The sequence below is a fragment of the Xiphias gladius genome, chromosome 1 (assembly GCF_016859285.1).
Source record: "Xiphias gladius isolate SHS-SW01 ecotype Sanya breed wild chromosome 1, ASM1685928v1, whole genome shotgun sequence".
NCBI classification, from domain to species: Eukaryota; Metazoa; Chordata; class Actinopteri; order Istiophoriformes; family Xiphiidae; genus Xiphias; species Xiphias gladius.
Window position 1 is genome coordinate 10,210,990 of NC_053400.1, and position 26,738 is coordinate 10,237,727.

The 26,738-nt window shown below is 42.7% G+C and overlaps 1 protein-coding gene across 13 annotated transcripts in view; it reads right to left on the reverse strand.

Annotated features, from left to right (window-relative positions):
• Positions 1 to 469: 469 nt before the first annotated feature.
• Positions 470 to 26,738, reverse strand: part of chd9 (chromodomain helicase DNA binding protein 9) — a 68,739-nt gene continuing 42,470 nt past the window's right edge. For 11 of the 13 annotated variants that reach the window (XM_040132667.1, XM_040132695.1, XM_040132659.1 and 8 more), the window contains 30 exons: positions 26,370 to 26,507; positions 25,692 to 25,813; positions 23,861 to 24,104; positions 21,799 to 21,975; positions 21,327 to 21,470; positions 19,765 to 20,020; positions 19,025 to 19,235; positions 17,446 to 17,641; positions 16,898 to 17,080; positions 15,655 to 15,840; positions 15,318 to 15,428; positions 14,954 to 15,153; positions 14,495 to 14,694; positions 14,174 to 14,333; positions 11,011 to 11,100; positions 9,902 to 10,005; positions 9,410 to 9,527; positions 9,205 to 9,262; positions 8,935 to 8,983; positions 8,438 to 8,684; positions 8,068 to 8,273; positions 6,721 to 7,596; positions 6,345 to 6,514; positions 5,841 to 6,071; positions 4,740 to 4,917; positions 4,209 to 4,348; positions 3,797 to 4,027; positions 3,295 to 3,444; positions 2,683 to 2,787; positions 470 to 1,873 (listed from right to left, as the gene is read on the reverse strand). In XM_040132667.1, coding sequence (XP_039988601.1) covers positions 872 to 1,873; positions 2,683 to 2,787; positions 3,295 to 3,444; positions 3,797 to 4,027; positions 4,209 to 4,348; positions 4,740 to 4,917; positions 5,841 to 6,071; positions 6,345 to 6,514; positions 6,721 to 7,596; positions 8,068 to 8,273; positions 8,438 to 8,684; positions 8,935 to 8,983; positions 9,205 to 9,262; positions 9,410 to 9,527; positions 9,902 to 10,005; positions 11,011 to 11,100; positions 14,174 to 14,333; positions 14,495 to 14,694; positions 14,954 to 15,153; positions 15,318 to 15,428; positions 15,655 to 15,840; positions 16,898 to 17,080; positions 17,446 to 17,641; positions 19,025 to 19,235; positions 19,765 to 20,020; positions 21,327 to 21,470; positions 21,799 to 21,975; positions 23,861 to 24,104; positions 25,692 to 25,813; positions 26,370 to 26,507 — 6,483 coding nt within the window. In that variant the 3' untranslated portion in view covers positions 470 to 871. The remainder of the gene's footprint in view (positions 1,874 to 2,682; positions 2,788 to 3,294; positions 3,445 to 3,796; positions 4,028 to 4,208; positions 4,349 to 4,739; positions 4,918 to 5,840; positions 6,072 to 6,344; positions 6,515 to 6,720; positions 7,597 to 8,067; positions 8,274 to 8,437; positions 8,685 to 8,934; positions 8,984 to 9,204; positions 9,263 to 9,409; positions 9,528 to 9,901; positions 10,006 to 11,010; positions 11,101 to 14,173; positions 14,334 to 14,494; positions 14,695 to 14,953; positions 15,154 to 15,317; positions 15,429 to 15,654; positions 15,841 to 16,897; positions 17,081 to 17,445; positions 17,642 to 19,024; positions 19,236 to 19,764; positions 20,021 to 21,326; positions 21,471 to 21,798; positions 21,976 to 23,860; positions 24,105 to 25,691; positions 25,814 to 26,369; positions 26,508 to 26,738) is intronic. The other 2 variants (XM_040132719.1, XM_040132709.1) reach the window with 2 other exon arrangements.

Here is a 26,738-nt window from a genome sequence, read left to right on the forward strand (position 1 = left end):
CCGTGAAAAATGAAACCATAAAAATATCACAGAATTAAATAATGATCCATTTTGAAGGATTTAAGCTTATGTTCTTGATTGGGGAGAAAAAAAAAAAAAAAAAAAAACTTCTACTGATTTCCCCCAAATCAAAGCGATATTAAAGAAGGGGCTTCAGGTAATTCTGTTTCCAAAAATGGATGAGAGCAAATGTAGAAATGAACTCTTCAACGGGACACGAAGCCAAGTGACAGGAGGGTGAGGCTGCGTGAGTTGTGCACTGGGGTGGAATCTACAGCTTCAGTGACATTCATTAGCTGCCCAAGTTATTGCTGACATATCCAACGTATGATCTGCAAAGCATAAGTGTCAACGAACCTGTAAAAGTACTGAATATTTACAAGAGAAACCAAAGTGTTTGTCAAGTGTCGTTCCCCCAAACCCCCAACAATCAAAATATATTAATAGTACAGCTCAACGAGCATGTTGATGTAGTTTCACTTTTTTAATAAAATTAAATCCTGACATAATTACAATAATGCCTTTTTTGTTGCAATTGTACATAATCATGTGGTACAAGTTCACAGAGTTCAGAAATCTACTAAAGTCTGACATGCAAAATGTCTCAAAACAAGACTGTACCTTGTGAACAAACACTGAAATTTTATTTCAGTTCCTTTTAAGTCAGTTTTTTCCTGTTTTTTTATTTTATTTTTTCTTTCATTTTTTTTTTTTTGGCTTTTGTAGTCTTTATTACACAACATTTTGTTAGTTCTTGTATTTACATGTAAAGAAATCGCAACATAAGTGCTGGAAAATCCATATATATGTGAATATATGTATACATTTCTAGGTAATACATAAATAAATTTATAATTATATTTTCATAGGATCAGTCCTCATCACTGGAGTCTGAATCGTCTGAGGATGAGGAAGAGCTCCCAGACTCTGATGAAGATGACTCGGCTTTCCTTGAACCTTCAGGACCACTGTTCTCTTTTTGTTCTGCCGACTCCTCCTCCTCTTCTTCGTCCAAAGCCTCGTCCAAAGCCTCGTCCAACGCCTCTTCCTCCTCCTCTCCGTCCTTCTCTGCCGCCGGCCGCTCCGTCTCCTGTGGCAACGACTTGGAGGCTGCAGGCAGAGGAGGATGAGGAGCAGGAGCAAGGGTGGGGTCACTGTTTGAGCTCTGCGGCTGTGCGGCAGACACAGGAAGGTTAAGGCCTGGAGTGAGAAGCATCCCTGGGTAAAGCATACTGGAGAGTAACAAGGGGTTCAGGGACAGTGGGTGACTGGAGGCTGCAGAGGCAGCTGAAGCACTTTGTGGGGCGGTAGCAGAGGAAGAGGAGCTGGAAGTTGAGGAAGGAGTCGTGTTCAAGCCCTCTGTCCTTTCTCCTTTGGTGTCTGAGGTGTGAGAAGGGGCTTCAGAGGCAGACGGCTCTCCTGTTGCGCCGCTGGCGGTTCCCTTTGTCTTTTCCTCGGAGCCTCCTGCGCCCTCCTGAGCAGGCTTCCCAAGCAAGCTGCTCATGCCAAGCAGGTTTGGCAATCCAGCCATGCCAGACAGCATCATGGGAAACATGGCAGCTAAGTTGCTCGCAGCCAGGTTGCTAGCGTCGGACGGCAGCGCCATCAGGCCCGCGGTGAGCTGCAGGGACTGTAAGCTCTGAAGGTTTTGCTGGAAGGCCTGCAGGCTGGTGAGGTCCATTCCAGAGAGAAGGCCGTTGGCCAGCAGGGGGTTCAGACCGAGGGCAGAGGCTGCTGTGTTGGGCGCTGCTGCTGCCGCCGCCGCCGCCGCCTTGGCCAGAGGATTCTTGGGTCGACGTCCACGCCGGCTCACCTCCTCGGGAACAATGGGTCCTGTCAGGATCCTGTCAAACATACTCTCTGGGAGGTAACCCTGGATGAAACGTAGAACATATATGCAGGGTTAGCGGTTTTACACCACATAGCCAAAGATTATTCTTCAGTAAAAATAGCAGAGTGCATGTAATAAAAGTGGGGCAAACATGCACTGATGAGCCAGAACGTTATGACCAGAAAGGGCAGTTTGACCTGGCTACAGCTATGCAGCCCCACACGCAGCAGGGTTGTGTGTTGTGACACATTCCTCTCAAAACCATCATTAAAATATCATAAAATTTCCCATAGCCCAGGGCTTTTTTACGCCTGCCCATTTCTCCCGCATCCAACATGTTGACTACAAACACCGATTGTTCACCTGCCGCCTACTATACCCCACACCTTGACATGTGCCGTTGATACAAGATAATAAACATTATTCGCTTCGTCTGTGAGTGGTCACACTGTTTTGGCTCATTGGTGTACATATTCATCGCTAGTTTATTGGGTACTCCCAGTTGAAACTAATACATTCATGAAGGTTATAATGTTCAGTTCTTGTTGAAACTGTTCAGCCTTCCCTCTTTGATATAAACAGGGTGGACATAATATTAGAAACACACAATACTATTCAACTGCACCACTAACTACAGCCTCCAAAAGGATCAATCAACACCTCTCTAAAACAAGTGATAATCCTCATCAACTAGGATTTACTGCTGCTGTTATATTAAAGTACATTCATTTTAGCTTGGAGAACCAAGTAAACTGCAACTGAGTGTATTATCAGCACTGGTCAAAATGGCCTTCCCTGATGTGACACGCTTTCAAAGTTTTGATCTGATGGATCGTTACTTTGTGACTCACCGACTGTTTGACCACATCCGCCCATTCAGGTGGGACTCCGTACTCGGGGTTCTCCTGAAGGAACCGGCACAGATCCTTCAGAGGAGGAGCAAAGGCCCCGCCGACCTGCAGGAAAGATGGCAGGCACCATGAGCCGAATGGCACATTACACACACACATTTGGGGAGCACAAAGTCAGGTGCATAAATTGGATTCTCACAACTGGACTGAAAGTTAAAATATGATAACATGTCACTTTCTTTATGTTCTTGTTTGTAAAATGTCATTTTAAACATGACTTGATTATATTTTATTTTTATCAGCAAGCACTGTACATTCATGCATGTCTGATTTCTGTTATAGTAAGAAATGTCCATCATTTGGACATTTGGACGGCTACAACATGTCATATCCAGTAATTTTAAACAGTGGTACACATTATTGGAAGCAAATTGATTAGCCATTAAAGGCAGCTTCTGAAAGGATGATTCTGATTTTAAACGACTTTTAAACATTTTGAGGAAAGAACAAGTGGTTATTTTTGTCTCTCCTCAATATATAACATTTTCAATAGCTTTTTTTTTTTTTTAAATTAATGTCTGAAGACACACTCAAACCCACACACAAACACACCTTGCGTGCATTTCTCCTGTTGATGATTTGGACCCTTTCCTCTCCTGTCAGGCTGTTGACATCGATCTTGTTTGGGTTCCTACAGCGGTGCCTCTTCTGCTTGGGCCGACCGTCCTGGAAGTGGAACTGCATTTGCATCTTATTTACCCCCTGGATATGGGATGGAAAAATACTTATGTTAAAAGAAAATGTCAGACTGCAGGGAATTCTCTGCACAGACTTGTTATTGGTTTAATAGTTTTTGCATCTAATGCACCGAATTTCATGTTCTGTATCTGCGTTTGACATCCACACGCATACTCTTAATAAATGTACAGAATATTTATTCCATGGAATATAAATTTCAATTATCTTGTAACATTATCTTTAAATAGCATACTACTGCAAGTTAACGAACCATGGGGCTATACCGTTACCAAAACCTTAAACAAATCTTTAATTAAAGATTTTTTTTTTTTAATCTTTGAGAATCTGAGGACAAGAAAAAAAAAAAAGGACTCACAGGAATAAAGGCTCCTGTGTCTGCGACGAAGCCGGGGTGCTCTTTTAGCCACTGTTCTAGATCTTTCCTCCTGGGAGCGTCGTCCCCAGCAAGCCGGGTGCCATCTTTGAGGTTGATGACGGGGACCCTGCTTTCTGTGTCCGCAGGCACCTGACTGGAGCTCTGGCTGTAGCCTGGTGCAGGGGCCACAGCCATGCCCACCTGGCCAATACCACCCCACCCTGGAGGCACCTGGAGATACATGGACACAGAACTGTGTTTTACATTTGGAATACTATTACTTCCTATAAAATACACAAATGTATCATTATAGACATACTGTATATAGCTTAATATTTGTGCTTCTTAACCTGCATTATGCCACGTGTGCTCTTGCTTTTGCAACAGCAAAGGACAAACGAAAACTGCTAACCTGATCGGGAACAGCAGGGGCTCTACCCCTGTTCATGAAGAGCAGGTCCATCCCCTCTACGTTCTTCCTCCTTCCCCTTCGCTTCTTAACCACCGGTTGGCCGTCCAGTACTCCATTCAACCTCATCTGTCCAGTCAGACCTGGAAGCACAGCAGAAGAACCAACCTGTCAGAACTACTGTGTCATACATAAGTCCTAATATAAATGAAATGGAGATTGGAGATCTGGAATCGGTCTTAAATTTCAGCCACAGACTTAAATGAGCACCCCCCCCCCGAAGGCCTTTCACCTCTTGTTACTGTTCAAAAGGCCAAAAGCTCAGTGATATATGTTAGACTGTCAGACACATTTCCTATTCCTTAAACAAAGCCAGTAGGGCTGCGGAACATGATTGTCTTATGCTGTCTTTTCGAATCCAAAACTACACTTTGCTGCCACCTCGTGGTGGTAAAGGGAAACAGGGTAGCCTCATCTCTAAACAAGGTATATGCACAGGTCTTGAGGTATTAGCTTCATTTTGAATAAACACACCAGTCTGGAAGCTGCACTGAGGCTTGGTGATATCAGCCAGGCCTGTGTCCGAGGCGCTCTGCAGCTCATGAAGCCGGGCTAGGTATTGCTGCTGGGCCTGGGGGCCCTCCTCAGACTCTAGGGGCCTCTTCAGAGGTAGACCCTGTTTCTGGAAGGTCAACTTCAGACCTCCCTCCTGCTATAGACAGACACAAAAGAGTGTGAGACAAGTCTAGGAAAATAGTCACAAGGCAAACATACAAATTTATGAACAAGGAGAAACGTTACGCTTAATTTTTAAAAAAATTCCTTCTTAGACTGTTTCTTACACGTGAAAGCTTTCTCTGCCTGTTTGCCAATCCAGTATTTAAAGGGTCATAAAGTACTTTCAATTTAGATAACAAAGTATCATCTCATTTGTAAGAAATTCTTAAAACAGCCAATATCTTTCAAGTACTTTGTTGTTAGTAGTATTGGGACACATGGACACACAGTGGGTAGTGGCTAGCAGGGCAGTGGGTAAAGTCGTTTCATCGTTTGGAGTGTACTGGGAAGCCATGCCAAAGAGATAACTGCTGTCAGCATATAAATTCCAGATTTTAAAGGAAACAAGCAGCAGGTGTTTGAGGCTCTGTGTTGGTAAAAATAAAAATTTGGTCAAACATCCTTATCGAAAAAGCATCACAGAAGCAAGGAATAAACTGAAGTGAGTCTCAAGCCTGTCAAGTTAATTGCCACATTGCCTAGAAGCATATTAGAGAACACCCACGGCCAAGATCTACATTTCAGTGAGATTATAAGCAAGACCCCTTCAGTCTAGAGAGGCTTCAGACTGAACCTCATTATATTCTCATGACTGACTGATTTGTCCTGATGTAATCACAGCCTCAGAGCCCAATTCAAATTGAGTGTGTGGGAAAAGAGAGGAAGGCTGCTATTAAATTAATCTCTCCTCCTGCCAGGCAGTCAAAACCACTAATCATACCCAAAGGAAAGACGGAAGAAAACCAGAGAAACATGCTGAACACGGCAGCTAACACCGGTCATGGCAGCAGAAGTGGTAGGATCCTATGATTAGGGCGAAGCGGGGGGAGGAGGGGAGGAAGGGAGAAATCAACATACATCGTTGAGTTTTACTGAGAACTCCTTGTTTTCTGCAACATGCTTGGTCACCTTTGACCCCTGTGGCGAGGCAGAGGGGTCCTCGCACAGGCTGTTGGCGCTGTCCAGCAGCTTGGTGGTGTAGAAGGAGGCCACTGCACCTCCAGGCTCGTAGACCCGACGTGTTCCTGGCCACTTGCCCTTTAGCACTGCCTGGCAGATGCTGTCCAGGCGGTTGATAATCACGCGATCCTAAATAAACAACAGCACAGATGACCAGTACGTTCAAACTCTTGTACCGGTTTGATTTCCCCATTGCCCACAACCATGCTGTACGTTTTCATATGGATTTCTTTCTTAGCTTAAAATCATGAAGAGAGATCATCATAGACAAATATTTGTTGATGATAAAATACTTTTTAGTTGAACGCTCAATGGCTTTGTCCCTGTAGCTCTAAGTTCAGAGGCTCTGTAAGCCGTTCTCTCTGGTTATATATCACCAACAGTGACTGGATTGCACATCACCTTTGGCCAGTAGGAAGCAGCAAGCATGTATCCTCCTCCCTGGAGAGGATGCGAGGTGCTGTTGGTGATGCCATTCTCAGCCACATGGGTGTCTTGTGTTTCATCCTGTGTAGTGCTCAGAGATGCCACACTGTCTTCATCAAAGCCCTTCACACTTGTTGCTGCAGGGACTGACAAGGTGACAGGAAACAGAGACGGACATTAAAGACTTCTTCTCAGATAGGTTTTAATATATACTTCCCTACGAAATCCAAAGAGGCAGAGAGCCGTAGAAAAACAGGATAAAGTAAATTTAGTGGGTTTTTTATATTGCTGGTTTTTAATGCAATAAAATGTGACAGTGCTCCGATAGTTTTTTGTCTCCTACAGTACTCACCTTTCTTCTTCCCTTCCTCTCCCTCACTTTCGCTGTCTTCAGAAGATGAGGAGGAGGAGGATGATGATGATGAAGACCCAGAGGAGCAAGACGAAGAAGAGGAGGAGGAGCTGGACCCAGAATGTGAGGAGGAAGAAGAGGAAGATGACGAAGAAGAGGAGGAGCGCGAAGAGGAGCTTGAGGAGGAGCCATCTGAGTTAGACTCTGAGCCACGCCTGGCCTCCCTGCGGCCCCTCTTGCTGGCCTTCTTGGGTTTCCTCTCTGAGGAGTTGGGTGTGAGGGGTTTAGTTCGTGCTGCCACCATCTGCCTCTCATTGTCCCTCGTCTCAGAAACGGGCTTCTCTTCCAGACCTGTTGGAGTAGCTGGCACTCGAGGGGGGCTCCAGCTCTCGCCCCCTTTCTCCCTGCTCTCTTCCCCCTCTGAGGTTGGTTCCACTTTGGGCACAACCCCACAGGGCTCTGTCTCTCTCTGGGCCGCCAGAGGCAGCGGAGAGCCTGTCAACACAGAGCTGGTGGCCTGGTGCTGAGGTTGTAGGTGTGGGGTGGATGTGCGTGATTGCTGCTGAGCAGCTTTTGTTTGGCTGTAGTTGCGGTGGGCAGCCATGAAGCTGAGCTCTGGGTCTCTCAGAATGTGGTAATCTGTGCGGCTGACGCCGTGCTTGGCAGCACCAATTAGCAGGTCACGGTCATGGGTACCAGCTTCCCACCAGACGGGTAAGTCAGAGCTCATCTGGCAAAGCGAGAGGCGCTCATAGAGTAACGAATGTCGAAGGACTTGTTCCCTCACCTGGCGAAGCAGCTCTACTCTGTAGAGGGTACGAGATGCTCGCTCCTCTGTAATGGGCTGAATGTTCAGAGACGGGTCCACTGCAGAGTCTGAAACAAAGACAAAGAAGCAGGTGTGAGAGACGGTGCGTGAGAGGAAATAACGGCTGTTTAACAGGTACAACCCAAAGACCTGTTTTTGCCAGGAGTTTTAACATGACACTGTTTGTCTTTCCACAAATGATTAACCGTATCAACCCCTCTACCTCAGCACTGCTGAGCCAGCTTGTTTACCAGGGCACTACTGACCTCTCTCCTGAGTAAAACCATTTACAACCAGGAATAAATGTTCTACCTGAAGCAATGTTAAAGACAACATCTTGAGTAAAGCGTTTGTGTGACATCAGGGCATCCGTTCTGACGACATCATATCATATCATAACTTGGCTGACAGGACATTCAAAGTTTGGTCTTCTGAGTGTCCAGATCTCTTCGCTTCAGATGTATATAAATAAAAACTGATGGTTTCACTGCGCGCGTGTGTGTGTGTTTTAATGTATGAATAAGCATAAAGATTCAGACCTCCCTCTTTGGGTGGCAGGCGGCACACCCGTCGGCACATGGCGGTGAAAGCACACAGGTATTTCTGCAGGCTCTCGTCAGTCTTCTTGTGCAGCCGAGCCATGGCCCTGAACTTGGTCCAGTCGAAGCGGCCAAGGTTTGGGTCAAAAACAACACCAAAAGTGGAGACCACCCGGTAGAAGTCAGCTTCTTCTCGTCTGGTCCATCTGAGAAATACAAAACATTTACACTGTAATAACCGTTTACATAGACAATAATATATGTTACAGTAATATATTCTGACTTGATATTTTTTCTCAGAATTACTGATTAAAGTCTCAGAGGTCCATTTTACTGCTCAACCCTTCATTGATCTGCTCTTTACTCTGACCTTTGCTGGCGTTCAATCTTTGCAGCCATCTTGGGGTTAAGGGTGTCTTTGAGTGTGGGGGGCAGCGGGCAGAGTGGAGCAGACAGTATCATGGTCTGCTGGGACTGAGACTGAGCCTGGTGGATGTGGAGGATCTGCCGGCTTTTGGTGTAGCGCTGGGAGGCTGTGATCAGACGTCTCAGCCTGGCTGTCAACACGGAGGAGGAGGGCCAGTAGGCAGTTTCACCTTCTGTCACTGGAACTGCATCTGAGTCAGAGTAATATACAGTTCACAATCAAATACTGATAAATGAATAGAACAGAGTATTTACACACTTGCATACCTTTTCTGCCATTTCAACATGTTGAATTTCTGCTGATTAATTACATCAAAACTTAATTATTATGTGTCCTTAAGATTTCAGGACTTTGCTGGATCTCTGGCCTGTGGGAAGCCTGTGTTTATAATCATCATTGTAATGATAATCTGCTTGGAGTTACATGTGTCTAATACTCACCTCCAGCGTTGTCAGTGACAACCAAGTCTCCAGGAGAGGAGGCATCATCCTGCATGAAAAGACGTGTGTGTGTTTGTGGAAGGACGTGGCCAGAACATCATATTTAAACAACAAATATTGTATGAGGGCAAATAGACTGCGATAGATTTGATGGTAAAACACAAACTACCTGAAATTCACAGAGGGAATAATTTCATACTGTAACTAGTCAAAGTAACAAATAGGCCTTATTAGATGAACAACATGCCCCTTCGGTTCTCTTGGCGTTACCTCCATATCGTCCTTCAGCAGGGCTGGAGCAGGCTTGTATTCTGGATCATCCACATCCCTACACACACACAGAAGTAAAGGTTTCATCATTTCTGCAATAGACAACTTAGTTGAGACAATTTTAAAAATATCTAAACTTTAACCAAGCATGTCAGAACAAAAGCCACAATGTTTTTCTGGCCCAGGACTGCTGTTATGTACTCACCCATCCATAAAATCATTGCCTCTCTGTTCGGCAGCAATGGCCTTCTCATCCGGTCGCCCCACACGGTCTAGGAAGCACAGGGTAGGGTCTGCACGAATAGTGTTGTACTTCTCATAACCTGGGAGCGCACAGGAGGATAAGCAAACAGCAAAGTTAGGAGAGGAAAATGCATGGAAAATCTTAGATAGGGACCACGCAATGTACACAAGCTGGTTAATTTCCCACAAACACTTGGTATCAATGGAAAACACACTAAAAAAGTGGCACCAGAATTATCATTTATAATAAGTATAATAAAACTTAAATACTGTGACTGTCACACAGTGGCTTGTTATTGTTTTAAGTCATAGTTTTCCCCATCTATAAAGTGACCTCAAACAGTTTAAAAGAAAGATTAGAGGCTGGTTGAGTTTTATTTCAACTCCAGAGCTCTTCTGATTTGGATTACCAAATTGTATAAAACAAGTCACAGCAAGAGCTGAGGGTTCTTACCATGCTTATATACACCTAGCAGTAGACACTTGTCGGAGATGGCATCCCACCACAAGGCTGGCAGCTCTGAATGGTCAGGCTCTGGCACCCAAATCTTTATCTCACTGAAGAGGAGGAGGAGGACATTTGGACAGATATCATGTGGGGGAACTTTTGTTGATTTCGTTCACTTACAGATATGCAACAATCTGACTTCACTTTGGATTTGGACAGAGATCCTCTATTGCAACACTGTGAGAATTAAGTAAATCTATGCAGATGAACTGTGACAGGAAGCCCTAGATCTCAGAACCCAGAACTCTGCAGAAGTTTATTCTGCTTTTATTTAGGACAGGTATATATTGTAGTCAGGTCTTTATATGTAATATCCTGCTTTTCAAAACACATTTTCTCGCAAAAAAAAAAAAAAAAAAAAATTCTCTGATCTATTACCCCTTCCCCTTGCTTAAACAAATTTGCTGTTTTTGCAAAGACCTACGGACAGCTTTTATTATGAAACAACACCAAGAGAACTGTGAAACTATTTTTTAAAAACTAACTTTTTACGGTGATTTCCATGTTAACGGTGGTTTTGATTAATCAACAGCTTTGTACTGTAAGACAGGAAGAAAAAAAAAAAAAAAAAAATTCATATCTTTTACCAGCAGGTGGAGCTCTACAACCTTCTTATTCATTTGGCCGATCAGCTGTTTCTGCCTTCAACAGGTTGATACCATATGCTAATGACCACACTTGCCACTGGAGGAAAAAATTATAAGGCAGCAATTTCACCTCGATATGGAAACTCTACTGTTGCCATTATACAACTCTGCCTGGGTCTATACTGTTGTACTGTTAAAGCGGCTAAATCCATCTGACCTGTGTATATCATGAATCTAGCCATTCCATTATCTCAGAAGTTCAGGAATTCTACAACCATACTAGGCAGAGTTTTAGTTACCATCTACTGTGTTCTGGGAAATTTGTTATATTTGTTTAATTAAGTGATTGTGTTTCAAGAGTCCCAAGAAGTGAAAGTTCTGCTAACAAAATGCTAACAATGATAAAGCATAGGGGACAAGGTGCAGGTAAAGTAAGGTATCATCTGAATAGGTCAAAGTTGAGCTCACCTGGAGTCCGAGCCGTCTAGCACTTTCTGGGCCTGGTTTCCTATCACCTCTTGTTTCAGGTAGTACAGCATTCTGACCCTGAGCAGCACCCTGCACAGAGAAAACCCAGTGGTCACAACAAAGCCCTGACCACGCACAAACGCTGAGCGAGCAGAACCAACACACACATACACACACGCAACAACCTGTTGAACACAATTCAAATGAGTGAAATGTGTGACAATTCAGATGTAATCCCAAGATTGCACCGTACATTCCTCTCGTTTCACTTCTGTACACTCCAGCAACTGCATACGCTCTTATAAATGTATGTATCATACAGTACCCTGATTTTTTTTTGAGCTAAGAGCAGTGTAAGGCTATAAATCATTAGTTGTGGAGCCCATCCACAGAGCAGGACACACACTACACAACTCGCCCTGATAAACCAGTGTACACACTTTGCCTGATCAGTTAATTTGGTGAATTACTGTATCACTGAAGTCTACGCTATTGCATGGTCTCTCTACAGACGTCATATGGTCATGCTCTGGCAGTAAATGAAGGCTGGGAGGTTGAGCCTGACAAGGTAGAGAGGCTGACTCACAGGAGAGACATTAGCTCTGTGATGCATGATCAAACATCACAGCCAGCAGGCTTTGAGCAGAGACGCAGTGAAGTGGTGGGAACTGTGGTGTGCTGGTGTGCCAGGCTGTAGTGTCTGGTATGCCTTGAGATTTTGCTTAATGTAGAAAGCATTCTGGGTAATGGTTTTTGCGTAGACACAAAATGATTTTAAATTCCATCACGCTGTTGGAAAAAGGCGGCTTTCTGGCAAGAAAGCAAATTGTCTTTGGAGTATTGCTCTTGCTGTGGAGTTATTAGCTGTCCTACTACAACTATACTTTACAGAATGGTTACATCTCAGAGGATTTCTGACACTGTCAATTAAGCAAAGGAATTTAAGAAACATCCCGACTGACACATGCAGCTTAATAAAGCCCCCATATTAAAACAACACTTTTCAAACCAAATTAATGCAAATTAGATAGGAAAATAATTATTTGTCAAATTAACGCATTCCCATTATTAGTTATTAGTTATTATGGAGCCTAATGGTCTATTAACTGTTGCCAAACTACTGATGTCTGAACTCTTAACCCGGAGGCTGAAAAATAGGTAAACTGTGACACTGTCTACCTTTTTTGTATTTGCAGCCACTTTAAAAAAGATATTACAAAGACTACTATATTCATCCATCACTTCATGTGGATCTGTGGACTTTCCTGCCAAGGCTTCTCTACAATGCAGCTCTTCTTTCAAGAGTACTGAAAAAGATTATGGACTGCTGCTCTGAAATATAGTCTACCAGGCATTCCATCTTTCTTCTGGTCTAACTCAGCTGAATATTGTTATAAATGAGCCCCAAATCCTTCCCTGATTCACTGACAGGACCGGGAAAAACTGCAGGGCTCCGAGGTCTGTCTGTCTGCCGGAGTGATGGATGTCTGGTGACCAGTCTGGACTTGTAGCACTGGTAAATCAAAGTCTTGAGCTTCCTCCCTCTCCCTCCTCCACCCTTCGTCCTCCTGTGGGCCTGGACCCGCCCAGGAGCAGCTGCTGCTTCCTCTGCCTGTCAGCACAGCCCTTCATCACTCTCCTTTCAAGCCTTTGTTAGTCAGTGTCTGGGTGTGTGTGATGTGGTTCACTTGGAGAGGCTGCAGAGGATCTCAGTACAGTCACACACAGTCTTTCAGAAGCTAATAAGCCAAATATGCATAACATGATTGCCATGCAAAAAATCCCTTGTGGTCTGTTCACAGAAAACAGTTCATCAAAAACCAACGTGACAGGGAGATACTGAGCCACAGATGTAATTCTGATTCAAAACACATAAACACCATGTAATTTTATGTGCTTTTCTCAAAAGTGTACTCTGCCAAAGCAGATTTAATCATCACTGTCTCACATCTTTACTACAGTATGCAGTAAAGGGACTGCTGATTCATTTATACTGTAAATGCACAGGCAAAGTGCTTGTGTAACAAGAAACCAACCACATGATCCATGATGATCAGACTTTCTGACCTTTTGCTGATCTTTCGGACTTTTCGAGACTTACACTATCAGAATAATTTCCCACTACTTCCTATAGTTTCCATTCCTGTGTAGGATTCCTGTCCAAAATTTACAGTCTTGTTAAAGAAGCCAGTGAACCCCCACCCCCACCCCACCCCGCCTCACCCCACCCCACCCCACCAGCCCCCCCCCCTCTCCCTCAGTCACATTCCAGGTCCTCAGAGTGAAAATGCAGAAGTCAGCAAACCCTGCTGACTGTGTGTCCCCATTTGCCCGGCGTGTCACATATCAGACAATCCCTGGATTCAGCACTACTGGACCAGGAAACAATGGGGAACTTTCTATGGAAGCTGCAGCGCTCTGCGTCCAAAGCCCTATGGACACAAGCCCCCCTTTTAAAAAGAAGCAGCCATCTATTTGGCTTTATTTCTCAGCCGCCCATGTTTTGATAGCAACCATCTTTTTCCCCTCTGTCTGTAAATAAGAGAGATCTATGACGGCCATTAGCTGGGCTGAAGTCTCATTAAGATTTGTATCAGTCAGCTGGTCTCGATGTGATGCACGTCCGGTAATGAATCAGTAAACTGTCAGCTCCAATGGACGTTTTAGTACCTCCTAATTACTGTGGCTTAGAGGTGCCACAGTTAAAATTTGAGCCACGTGCATATTGTATTTTCATACACTTTGGCTTCATTCTATTAAAAATGAACTGATATAATACGTGCTAGAAGAGAATAATGACCACCTGCTAGTTGCTATAACAGCATAAATGTTTAAACAGACACAAGAACAAAGACAGTCTCACCCACGAGATAAAACAACCCATCCACAGACCACCATGTGCACTGTTAAATAAGTTAACTGCTAAAAGATACAAGACATTCCAACTGTCACTTTAATCTGTTAACACTATTTGAGATGGTCAGGAGTATTTATCCTTTGTACTAGAGTTTTATAAACAGCTGTTTCTCATACTTTGGTGATGTAGAAATATCATCTTTAAAAAGTGTTGTACATGGTGTAAATGAAGTAGATGAAAAGTGTCACCTAAATCCCCAAATGCTATGTGTACAATGTAAACAAAGTGGCAAAAGGAAACACGTACTTGTTGCAGTGGTGTTTGAGGTGTTTCTTGTAGCCGTCGTCCTGAAGCATGTGCTCTGGGTTGTGTTTCCTGAGCCACTCAGCTTTGTGGATGTCAAAAGAGCTGGACTGTGTCTTCATCTTCTTACCCTTTCTACCCCGAGGGACGGGGGCAGACAAACCTAGTGGATGAAGAAGAGGTCAAAGTCATAAATGCAGTACAGGAAATATGATAATTTCCTAAATCCCACTTGGTCCAACCTAACCATGTACCATTATCAGTTGTGGGAAAAAATAAAATAAAAAATAAGGCAGTTACACGTAGCTTAGTTCTGAGACTCACCGAGGTGATTCTGTAGCTCCTTGGTGCGTCCATCCTCAGAAGGGGCAATCAGGTCCCACATGAAGCTTTTGATTTTGTCATCTCCACGGTAATGGACCAGGCAGTAGGCCAGCAGTGCCCTGCAGATTGACTCTACATCCCACTCTGTTAGCTGCTTCTTAAAACGCCCATGGTTGAGGATATCCTTCCAACGACCCCACCTGGATAACAAACGCCAAATTTAGGAGAATGAAAGTAACATCTGTTCAGGTATATTATTCGGATACTTTTAGTGTGAAACTCAATACAGAATGCATTGCTCTATAATTACAGTCATGACAGCCTTGTTCATTTGTATGTAACTCCAATTAGCATTTTTCTTTGCTGTATCCTCCACTACTCACTTTACAGTAGGTTTTCTGTGCTAACCGTGTTGGTCGTGTCGATCACCACAGCTTACACTTTTTAAAACAATCTTACCCATATACAAGCAGGTTCTTCTCTACTCTGAAGCACTCTGTGCGTCCGTAGCTGTTGAGGCGGTCGTGGTTTCGCCTGAGCTTAGGTTTAGTGTCGTCACTGTCGCTCTCGCCCTCTGAAAGCTCTGCCAGCTCATCCTTGGTGGCGCTGAACGGCCTCGTCTGTTTTCTGACACGAGGGGTGTCGATCACCAAACTGTTCTGTAGCGAGGGAATGGAAGGCAAAAAACATTTCAGCAAAGGGCTTTCAGGTCCTAGCAGAAGTCAAGGCATTATGTCTTTGTAAGATGCAATACATATTTGTGAGCAACGTCCTAATTATCCTATGTTTTGTGGATTGTATCATTTGTGGTGACGGCACTTACTCTGCCATTGACCATATCCATATCAATGTCAGCCTTTTTGGCCCACTTGTCCCAGAAGTTGGGGTCATCCAGAGCAATGTCCGTGCGGTTTCCGGATGCCACAAAACTGGCCTGAAAGCAGACATCACAGTCATATCAAACCATAAATCAGGTTTGCTATTCCCTGCATGCCTGTATCGCGAGCTGCTCCTGGACAAAAATCTAAAATAGCCAGTGATCTGTAAAGTGTTAAATGTACGTTAGTTATCCCTGGGTATAAACAGAGTTGTTATTATTAGATAAAGATTCAATTTCCATCACTTGTGTTAGACCCATTGTTTTTAATTTTGTCATTCACCTTAGCAAAGGTGGATCCTCGTCCCTCAGATTCAATGGTGATGGTCTTTGTCCTGCGTTGGAGGATCTGGTCGATGTCCTCCTCACAGAATTTGGCCCCTTCATCCTCCTCATCCATGATGGCCCCGTAAGCACCACGTCGCAACAGATCCTCAATCTCCTTTTTAGACAGCTGCTGCTGCACTGCCTGGGAGGTAAGGAGAAACACGGGCAGACAGTTAAGGATAAGAAACCATATCCAACAAATAAAAAATAAATGATATTGGCCATACAGATTATAAAATAGAACAGTATGGAACATAAAATTACATACTGTGTGGCACAAACAAACAAAGACCCACAAGACTGTGCAGTGTTAATAGAAATAGCCTGCTAAATTCACACACACTGGATTATTAAAATCATAACATCAGAAGCCCAGTATCTAACCCCAGCAGCTGTTTAGTATGCAAATATGCTCAGTCAGACCAGATGTGGAAATCTGCTAATAGCTAAACCTCCTTAAAGTTCAGATAATTCTCAGAGGACACCAACCGCAGCGAAACATCCCCCTACACACTTCACACACTGTTGACACGCTCCCTCACAAAGAGATTAGACTCTAATAGGATTGGTTACACTTCAAGTGGAAATTTTAAAAGTGAGCTCCAAGTTGGGGGTTTTGTACAAGTTCTGTTTCTGTGCTTGGCATCCTGTTTTTGTCAGCCATCTGCTACAGTGTCCCTCTGATGTCATTCGAGACTGAGGACATCAGAAACTTTTGACTTTTATTTTGTTGGAAGGACAATTGGAAGAAATAAAACATCAATCTTTTGTCCTTCATAAACTTCATTCTTCACTTCACGGGAAAGTTTGAATTTGTGAGTGTAAGAAACAGGTTGATTTGCTTGTCTGATTTTCACAGTAACTGTGTCATGCCTTGAGTGAGTACTTTGCTTCGAGCAGAGTACAGTTACCTTTAATGTTCTTGCAAAAAATTACAAAAATTATGTAAATGATTATCCAAGTGACGCACCAGGCTTTTGCTGTTTCCTGCTCGGTGTGTAATAGTTTGAGGATGGGATAGTTGAGCGGAAAAAAAATTCATGTCCAGCCAGGTCAACTTGTGAAATTGATTTTATTCATCACATGCACTGTCCGAAACAAACAGCTCTTTCTGAAATTTAGATGAGCATAATTTAAATGATTTTGTGATTAAATTCCCCATTTCTGTTCCAAATCATTTGGACAGTTCTCAAACTTACCCCTCCCCCGGCGCCTCCTCCCAGGCTGTTATCTCGGCCGCTCATGCTCTGCAACACTGCTTTGTCAAGGCCCAGCTTGAGACTGGCGCGATCAAACATTTCCCGCTCGTACGAGTTCCTGGTGATCAGACGGTACACCTTCACTGCCTTGTTCTGACCGATCCGGTGGCAGCGAGCCTGGGCCTGTTTCGGACAGGAATACTTGAGTAAAGTGCACTAAACATACAAATAGGAGCTTTTCTTTCATTATATGCAGTTGCTCCCAAGAAACACCTGCTGTTAAATGACTGAAAACGTTAATGGTAACTGTAATTATTCAGTAGAGTTTGCACATGTATTCCTGATTGGACACAGTGTAAAACACTTTCCGTGGCGATGACTCTCGTTGGCAGGTGTTTACATGAGCAGATGTTAGACAAAGAGGTAACTATCAGTGTGCCAAAATTCTCTAACGTGCAATGGCACAAATCCATAGCCGGATATTGCATTTCATCTTCTGTTAAGTCAGTCTGTGTGTATGCATGTGCGTGTGCGTGTGCGTGCAGTACCTGCAGGTCGTTCTGTGGGTTCCAGTCAGAGTCAAAGATGATGCAGGTGTCTGCTGCTGTGAGGTTGATTCCCAGGCCACCCGCTCTTGTACACAGAAGGAAAACGAAGCGGTCCGAGTCGGGCTTACTGAAGCGGTCGATGGCGGCCTGTCGCAGATTCCCACGAACACGTCCATCTATCCGCTCATACAAGTACCTACGAGACAAGAAAATGGTCCATGAAGCACGCACACATTCAATAATTGAATACAACATAATCTGTAAGATACCTTACCTTGAGCTTTAGGTAAAAGTTTATTCAAACATTAAACATCTACCTTTTTTTGCTATGTTTGTGTTTTCCTGAGGAGTCTGATTTAGTGAATTAAGCTTTTAATAACTATTTTTACCTATCATAAGTCAAAACAGCTATTGTACTTATGGATTGGAACTTTAAATTTTTCCTACAAGGAGCAGTTATGCTCTTTCATCCATGTGTCCACCCCCACCCCACCCATCCCCGAAATCTGACCTCCTTCCCTCCCTAGAGTAATCCACTTCCACTCAGGAGAAACCTCACAGACACTCCCTCTTGTTTAATGTGGTGGAGCCCTGAGGGCTTCTGTAAACTGCTGCTGAACCCTGTCTGAGGTCTGTGCTGTGCAGCGCCTCACATGTTTACAATAGTTCAGCGTTTGCTCCTTGCTGCTGGTGGGAAGCCAGAAGACAGAGAGAGAGGCAGAAAAAGAGGCATGAGAGCAACAGAAGGACATACGAAAACAAAGACCCAAAAAAGTACGAAGTGAAATGGAAGAGACAGAAGACTAACACTCAGAAGACTTGAGAATAAAAATAAAGAAAAAAATGAGAACCGGAAACTCAAAACTCCTAATTTTGACAGTCCTAAATCATTCGATCCAAGTCAAAACTCAAGGCCTAGCTGTAAACCCCTACCCACGATTGTCTACCTGACAGTTCCTGATCACTCCATTACAGGTTGTTATTGGGACTTTTGGGCATTACCCAAGACACTGCTGTCACACAGAACCAGACACACACAGAGGGAAGCAAGGTGTGAGCTCATAATTTGATTCTCAAAGCAATATTGTACTTTGGCAGAACCTTTGGTTGTACACAGCAGCTTTATGGCCATGTAAGTTGCCAGAGGATTTTCTACAACGATGATTTTCCTGGTAAACTGTCCTAAATCCTGTCTGCAATTTGCACAAGATTTGGTGCTTCCGTTGAATCATAAAGAATCTAATAAAAATAAAGTCAATTTTCTTCCTACATGCATTATGACAGAAGACTGCAGAAATTCCACCCATTTAGTGAACAGTGTAACTAAAGATTTCGATTGTTTTTCCACAACTGAATTCATTCTTGTATTTACTATGATGTACACTAATGCTGACAGAATACATTTTTATAGCTGACATTTGCTTTACTGCAATGCATGACCTTTTTTTCTTTTTTTTTTTTTTAAAACGTGTGACATCTTCAAAAGTTTAACATTATTAAAATTACTTTTCCAGACTTGAGTTGGAATTCTTAAGAGTGACCAGAAAACAACAAATCCTTCATCATTCGTCGCCATTACCTTCTCTGAATGAGGTAGTCTTCCAAGATGTCCAGGCAGCGCACCATCTGGGAGAAGATGAGGACCTTGTGCCCTCCAGCCTTCATCTTAGGCAGCAGTTTGTCAATAAGGACCAGCTTCCCGGCAGACTGCACCATGGCCTGCAGGTGAAAGTCGATGGCAGTGGGGCTATATACTTCCCTGAAGTCCTCTAGGATCTTGTCTTCTGCCCCTGACATAGCAAAAACATGGATACATCAGGAATACTACGTTTCTCATGCTTCTCGTTTTTTTTCCACAAGAACAAGATTTTATTTTCTTTAATGTCCAAAGTCCATTCATGAAGATAAGGGCTCTACTATTTTTCAAGCAGGAGAAACGTTTTTTGACTGTACAGATGCACAAAAAAGAACTTAAGAAGCAAATGTGAAAACATTTACTGTATGGTATATAATTTTCAGACAATGCTATCTAAAGGGACCCTGTATTTACTACTGGTGACACTGTGGTTTAATTAAAAAGGGAACAAAAGCAAAACACTAGACAGATTGAGTGCTAATGAAAATATCTAAGAAATCTGTTGAGATTTTCATGGCTTTCTCAGGGTAATCTTATCAGAATGCAGAATCTGTTGTAACAATCTCTTGAGGTACCAAATTACAGTACGCACCTAAATCTGCTAAACTGAGATCACAACTAAACCTTTCAACTACATTTAAATATATTAACCTGCATTTAACATTAAAAAGGTACCATCCTACCTTTGATGAGGTAGGGGTGGTTGCAGCACTTTCTCAGCTCCATCATGGTGTTGACCAGATTGGGCATATTTGCTTGGCCAGCTCCTTTAGCCAGGAAAGAGAAGTTTTTCTCTAGGATGGCGCGGTAGTATTTCTTCTGAATATTTGTGAGCTCAACCTCGATAATGGTTTCCTCTTTAGGAGCCAACTTCTTCTCCACATCCTCCTTCAACCGGCGCAGCATCATGGGCTTCAGGATACCCTGAAGCTTCTGCACCTGTGGACCACAAAGATGAAGAGAATTACAGTTATGACATTCAATAACTGCTGTGTGATATTGTATACTACACAGGCCTGGGGTTACACGTGCCGCCTTTGTACTGGTTCTGACTGAAACTAAAACAGGAATGGCATACATGTCATTACATTTTTTTTCAATTCCCAAGTTGAGAATAATTTATTTTATTCAATAACTGTATTCAATATTTTATTGTAATGCAGCATCAGATCAAGCATTTTTGTTTTCTTTCCAACTTACGTTTCATCACGTGGAAATGTGTAAGGAAGTAAACAGCATACATTATGTAAATAATGACTGCGCTAATGCTAGCGAGCACCAAGGTTAACTGAGCAGTAGTTGCCTATGAATCATCTTCATTTACATTTAAAACATTAAGAAATGAAACACCAAACGGTAAACTAGACTCAACAGTAATATCTTAAATATTTTATATCCAAGGCTACATCATATTCCGTATACTATGGATAGCTGGCTTAATATCTAGAAATACAACATCACAGCTAAGTTGCTACTAGATGCCCAGCAGTGGGCCATCTGTACCCAACCAGTGTTCTTCTTTTAATTAAGCTTGCAGGTCCTCATCTATCCTCAGTTATGTTATGTGCTGATAACATACCTCTTAACCGCACCAGCAACTATTACTATTAAAAGGATGTCACATTCACACTGGCACTGAGAGCTTCCACTTTTAGTATTCAGTGTTGAACTGTAGTTGTTCCAAATACTTTAACTTTCACCATGAGGACCACTCTTCAAACATGTTTTATCGGTCTTTTCCCGACCATCTCATAAGAGCTACTGGCTAAAAATGAAGTGCGAAACCTCAATATGTAGGAGGAAAGCTAAAAGCTTTCTTCTTGTGAGCAGCTGTGTCAATACATACAGTAGTCCAACAATGAGTAGCATAATACCCCATTATTTGTTACTATTATCCACCATATGTTGGGTGTGTGTGTTGTCGAAATGTCACTGTGGCCTAGTTAGAAAAGGCTTCACTTCAAGGGTTCCATCTGTACCAAGAGAATCTTTATATCTGAACAACAATGTGTGTTGTGGAGCTGTAAGCAACGATAATTTCTTTGTGCTTTCTCAAATCATTCACGAACACTAAAAATGGTGTTTCACCTGAACCTCAAACTACGTTGTCTGACCTTATCATGGGAACGCCTGTCTTTTAAGTGTGCTATAGGTTCAGTGTGATGTCTTTTATGTATCATTAATACTGATATATTCACAAAACATAAAAATGTTTGACATATTGTGTATGTATCTGCAAGGTCACCTGCTCTTCAGTCTTGAGGTCTCCAAACTCCTGCATGAAGGTGTTTTCTGAGGGGAAGCGTGCAGGCTCCAGAAAGTGGAGCAGGCTGAAGAGCTCCTCCACTGTGTTCTGGAGAGGAGTGCCCGTCAGCAGGACCTTGTGCTCCTAAAAGAGGACAAGAGGCATGAGAAGAAAATGTTACAGTACTTACAGTGAGTCTGATTTGTCAAAAAAACTCTTCTGCCAAGCTGTTAAAAATTATTGCTTTATTAAAGAAGCGGTCTAACACTTCATTTATTGGCATTCCTACTTGATTAGACTGTATACCACAGAGAAAAACAGGAAAGGCTGGACACAATGTTTTGAGAATTAAATTCAAGCAAAATACGTTGAACTGTATTAAACTACAAGTGAAACTTAACGTCTGCACAGCACTGTTATTTGAAATCTGTTCTAATTCTTGTTTCTCCCTCTAAGTGGATGGTTTATGTACCAGGCTCATGAGCTTGAAGCCCTCCAGCAGCTTGCAGTTCTTGTTCTTGAGGCGGTGGGCTTCATCGATGATAACACAGCGCCACTCTATGGCGTTGAGTTCGGGGCAGCCTCCCAGGATCATCTCAAACGTGGTGATAACAGCCTGGAACCTGTAGGCACCTCGCATCACACGGCCCTCGAGACAAAAAGGGGAGAGATGTGGGACAGGCATTATTAAACTGCTTTATGAAGGATTTCTGAAACATCTATTCACAATTTTCAGAGATGACGTTTGTGTCACTACGCTTGAGAAATGATGTCTGTAGAGGTATCTAAAAATAAATGACATGTGCTTTATTCATTTGTTTTATGAATTTGAATAATGCAGATTAAGTACTGTCTTTAAAAATAAGTATTTTCTGAGAGACTATAACAATGACATGCTAATTAAAAAAAAAATTAATAAATAGTATGTAATCGTTACATAGGAATATACAGAGAAAATGTTGTGAACATGCATAATTCAGGTACTCAGTTCTCCAGCGCACCCTTGGAGTTGCTCTTATTACTTGTTGACATTAGAAACCTACTAATTTGCAGCCGTATGCTGTTGACAGCAAACACATGGCCTACTTTATTTTTAGATTTCACTTGGTTGGGAAGCAATCTACAGTACAACGAGGACATGAGTGTGCACCCGCTAGTGAGTCTTTATGCTGTTTGTTTGTTTGTTTTTCTGTCTGGGGAGGCTTTGCTTCACCACGCCTCTCCATTTGTATCTATTGCCTTGACAACATTCCTCAGGGGATACTCAGTTATCCCGTAACCCCCTCCCACAGCCAGCCAGCCAGCCAGCCAGCCAGCCAGCCAGCCAGCCGTAGAGGAGCCTCTCTCTCTGATATGCCTGAGCAGCACTGACAGAGTGCTCCCCTTGGGGGCTGCTATGACATCACAGGCTGCCTGGGAGACAGCCTGGTGGCAGCTCCGCTCTGTTCTGCTCTCGCTCGTCTTAATTCCTCCTACGGTTCGTTTGAATACTAAGAGCTCCTAAGTGCCTGTTGTGACACATCACGTGGCCTGCCAACCACAGAAAGCCTCTGCTCAAGGCTCACTAACTACCTACTAGGCTACTTATTGTCGGGCATATGCTCTGCTCTGAATCTTGTTATATGCTATATTCGTACTATGATCAGCTTATTCATGAAATTGCTCCGATGCACCGCAGGGTTCATAAACAGTTGAATTTGATTTCAAAATCTGACCATTTTTCTTATGCATTCATGGAGACCTAGCTCTGTAGTTTCATTTATAGAGGGCAAAATGACTGATTGAAAGAATCAATAAAGTCAAATTTCCTAAAAAGAGACTCAGTGTATCTGTGCTTTAGGTAACACATGATAATCACGTTCTTCCTTGTATGCAGGCGCCTGTTCTGAAACACTGCAGATTACACACAGGACTGCATGTTGCCGACACAGTGCTGCTGTTTTCGAAAAAAGCAATGTGATTAGCTTAATCGAAGTGACTCACTGTTCTTCACTCTAAAAAGGTAAGCACAGTGATGTTGCTTTCTGCTTGACTGCGTTTAAAAAGGGAAAGATAAGGTATGTCAGGATGACCTAGAAGGCCTCTCAATCCTCACAGTTCCATTTGTGCTAGATATGAGAGACAAGCTGTACGCTCAGCTATCTATCCACAACAGGTTCTTGCCTTTCTCCTTAAAGCTTTTGAGAAAACATATTGAATAAAATGTGTCTTCGGCCTTGAGATAAAAACCTTGCTAGCATAACAAAGGACAGAAGCTTACTATCGGTGTTTGATTGTAATTTTTCCAAAGATAGGAACGTACTAAGAATGCAATGTAATTTACTGTGTGTGCTGCACTACTCCAGTCATAAGGTCCTGTGCTGATTTTTGCAACACCCAGCAGACCTAAATATACACTCAGATATACTGGGAAATGCCTCCAAATTAGTGAAGAAATCCATTCTCATGCTGGACACTGGCCTCTTGTGTGACTGTATTCGACCTATCACCTCTACATGAAAGTTATAGACAAAAGGATCTCAATGCCCATTTACCTGTGCATCCCTGAAATACATCTCATACTGCTGGAGCATCTGCCTGCTGACCATGCTTCCATGGTAGACGATTACATTGAGGTGGGTCCAAGTACGGAACTCACGCTCCCAGTTGGCAATGGTGGAGAGCGGAGCAATAATGAGGAATGGCCCCTTGATGCCCACACGATAGATCTCCTCTAGGAATGTGATGGACTGGATGGTCTTTCCCAGGCCCATCTCGTCTGCTAGGATGCAGTTCCGTCTGACAAGTGGAGATAAAATTTAGGAGAGAAAAAGTAGAGACAGAATTGGGATAGGATAAAAAAAACAGCAGAAGAATTCTTAGGCGAAAGTGTAGGAAAAGGTGATGAACCACTTACAAATCAAGGACATCTGTGTGAAAATTGAGAGATTATATCCATGGTGTGTATAGTATATAGTATGTATTGGTGTATAGTACAAAGTGGTGTGAGCATTTCTGTTGCATGTAACGCATCTTGTAGCGCTTCAAGTACACAGAAAAATTTGTGATGGGATAAAAAAAGACGGGGTTGTGAAGATGAAGAAACAGAGGAAGAAGAAAGGGAGGAAAAAAAGGAAAATGCAAAAAATCCCATGATACTAAAAGAATAAACAGAAAATAATGGAGGAGAAAACAACATCATCAGCAATAACAGAGCAAAGAGATGAGATACAACATAATGGCAAATGCAACTGCCTCTGCTGCGTGGTGTACTCCGGCAAACCATTTATTCAGCTGTCCAGTGGGTGGGGGTATTATGTCTTGATGCTAATTGCAATGTGCAGATATTCCCACAGGCCTCTTAAGCAGCTCTCTACTTTTGATGAATCTTTCTGCGTAGGCACACACAAACTCCTGCATGCTCACATAACAAAGCCGATTCCCAGGGTTAATGCAGGCATATTGACACTGTGTACACCAGATATACTGTGCAGTGTTTATTTCGTGGTCGTGGGCGAAGAAAAGCAATAGTTGTTGCAGCAGTGTGCACCTTGACAGGAAATGTGACTCTCCTCGCAGGCCCAACCACATAATGTGAGTACAGCCAAATCACAGCGTGCACCCCCCCCAAACACACACACACACACACACACACACACACCAGAGAAAGCAATTCATTATTCATTATCTACAGTCCCTCCGCACAGAGAAGATTACACTTGAAATACAAAATTCCTATGTGAAATCTCTGAATCAATAAATATACTGTAGTATTCTATCAGAATGGGATTACTGAAGCTTTACAAGCAAATATGAAGAGATACTTAACATTTTGCTTGAGGTGTAAGGTATATACTAAATCTACCATTTGTCCTTCCATATGAGACGTATGCTACAACTATTGATGCTAGTTTATCTACACACACTGGCATGTTTAAAAATTATAACAATTTATGACATTTTGATAGAAATATATATACACATCATTATTTGCCATTACTGCATTACATTTTCAAATTGCATGGATTCCAGTAGTCCCTTAGTCAATAACAAGGGCTAATTTATCATTTTTATGATATACTGTAAGTTCATTGTACAAGTTTGCCCTTTTTTGTTCAATCTGTTAAATCATGTAGGGTTGTGTTTACAGAATACTGGTATTAAATAGCTACCCAGAACTCTACATACATTGTGTGATGTGTGTGGTGCTGCTGCAAGTCTAATGACTAAAAAGTCAGTTGCAACTGCAAAATGCCCTGGTAGAGATCACGGTTGTAGATGTTGGTCAGATAACCCACATACTATTTAACCCCAGTGGCACGCATGGGTTTTTCTGTGTGAAAACGTCTGTAGGTGTGTCAAATGATGCATTTACTTATAACCAACCTGTTGTACCAATTGAAGAGAAGCCAGTTGACTCCCTCTAGCTGGTAGTCCCTGAGGCTGTTGCCATTCCTGTATTTCCTTGACTGCTCTCTCTTCTTCCACAGATTGGCTGGAGGCCGCTCCTAAGTGACAAATTTATAGGGAGAGTTTATATGGCAGTTTGGAAAGTAACTATACATTTATATTTTGGATGAACACACTTCTAAGGAATTAAAATGTTTTGCTCTATACATAATGATGGGCAGTAATAGACAATGTGCAATCTCTGGAAAAGTGAGTGATGATGCTTTTAAAATGTACAAGTAAGGAAATACAGAAGGGTGAAGCATGAATATATACTGCTCTTGAAGTGACTGACAGCATGTGTTTGTGTGTTTGTTCACTTCAGTGTATGAGTGTGAGCTCTTTTACATAAGTTTAATGTTTGGCTAACCATGCCTATTAATTTCACCTTACAGTACGTTTGGTGGGTGAAGTGTTTATACTTTCTCATCAGAAATTCCTCTACAAGAGATCTGTAACATTATACAAAAGTAACTTGGAAAAAAAAAAAAAAAAGGGTAGCTCACTTATTAGCACTTCAAAATGCCAGGTACAAATATATATACACAGTATGAGAGCAATAGAGGGAAATGGAAGTACAGTGATAAGTGAGGAATGTGGTTGAGCATGGCTTACCACCCTGCGCGAGTCTGGCTTGGCTGCCTGCAGCTGCTCAAACTCTTCAATCTTGCTCTGATCAACGTCGTCCTTCAACTCCCAGGTGCTGTCCTCATAAGGCAGAGAGCACCACTTCACCAAGTAGTACACCACCTCCTGCAGGAGGCAGAGAAGAATAAAGACTGGAAAAGACTAAAGTGAGGCCAAGCGCTGCTTTTTATAACATTAACAAAGGCTGCGAGGAAGCCCATCAGGATGGCCTTGGGCGCTTCTGAGATACAAAGATATCGCTAGAGTTGATAATATATTGAAAGGAACAAAACTACAACACACTAAAAAAGGAAAAATGCGTTCAGGCACCATAGATAAAAATAAACACACACACAC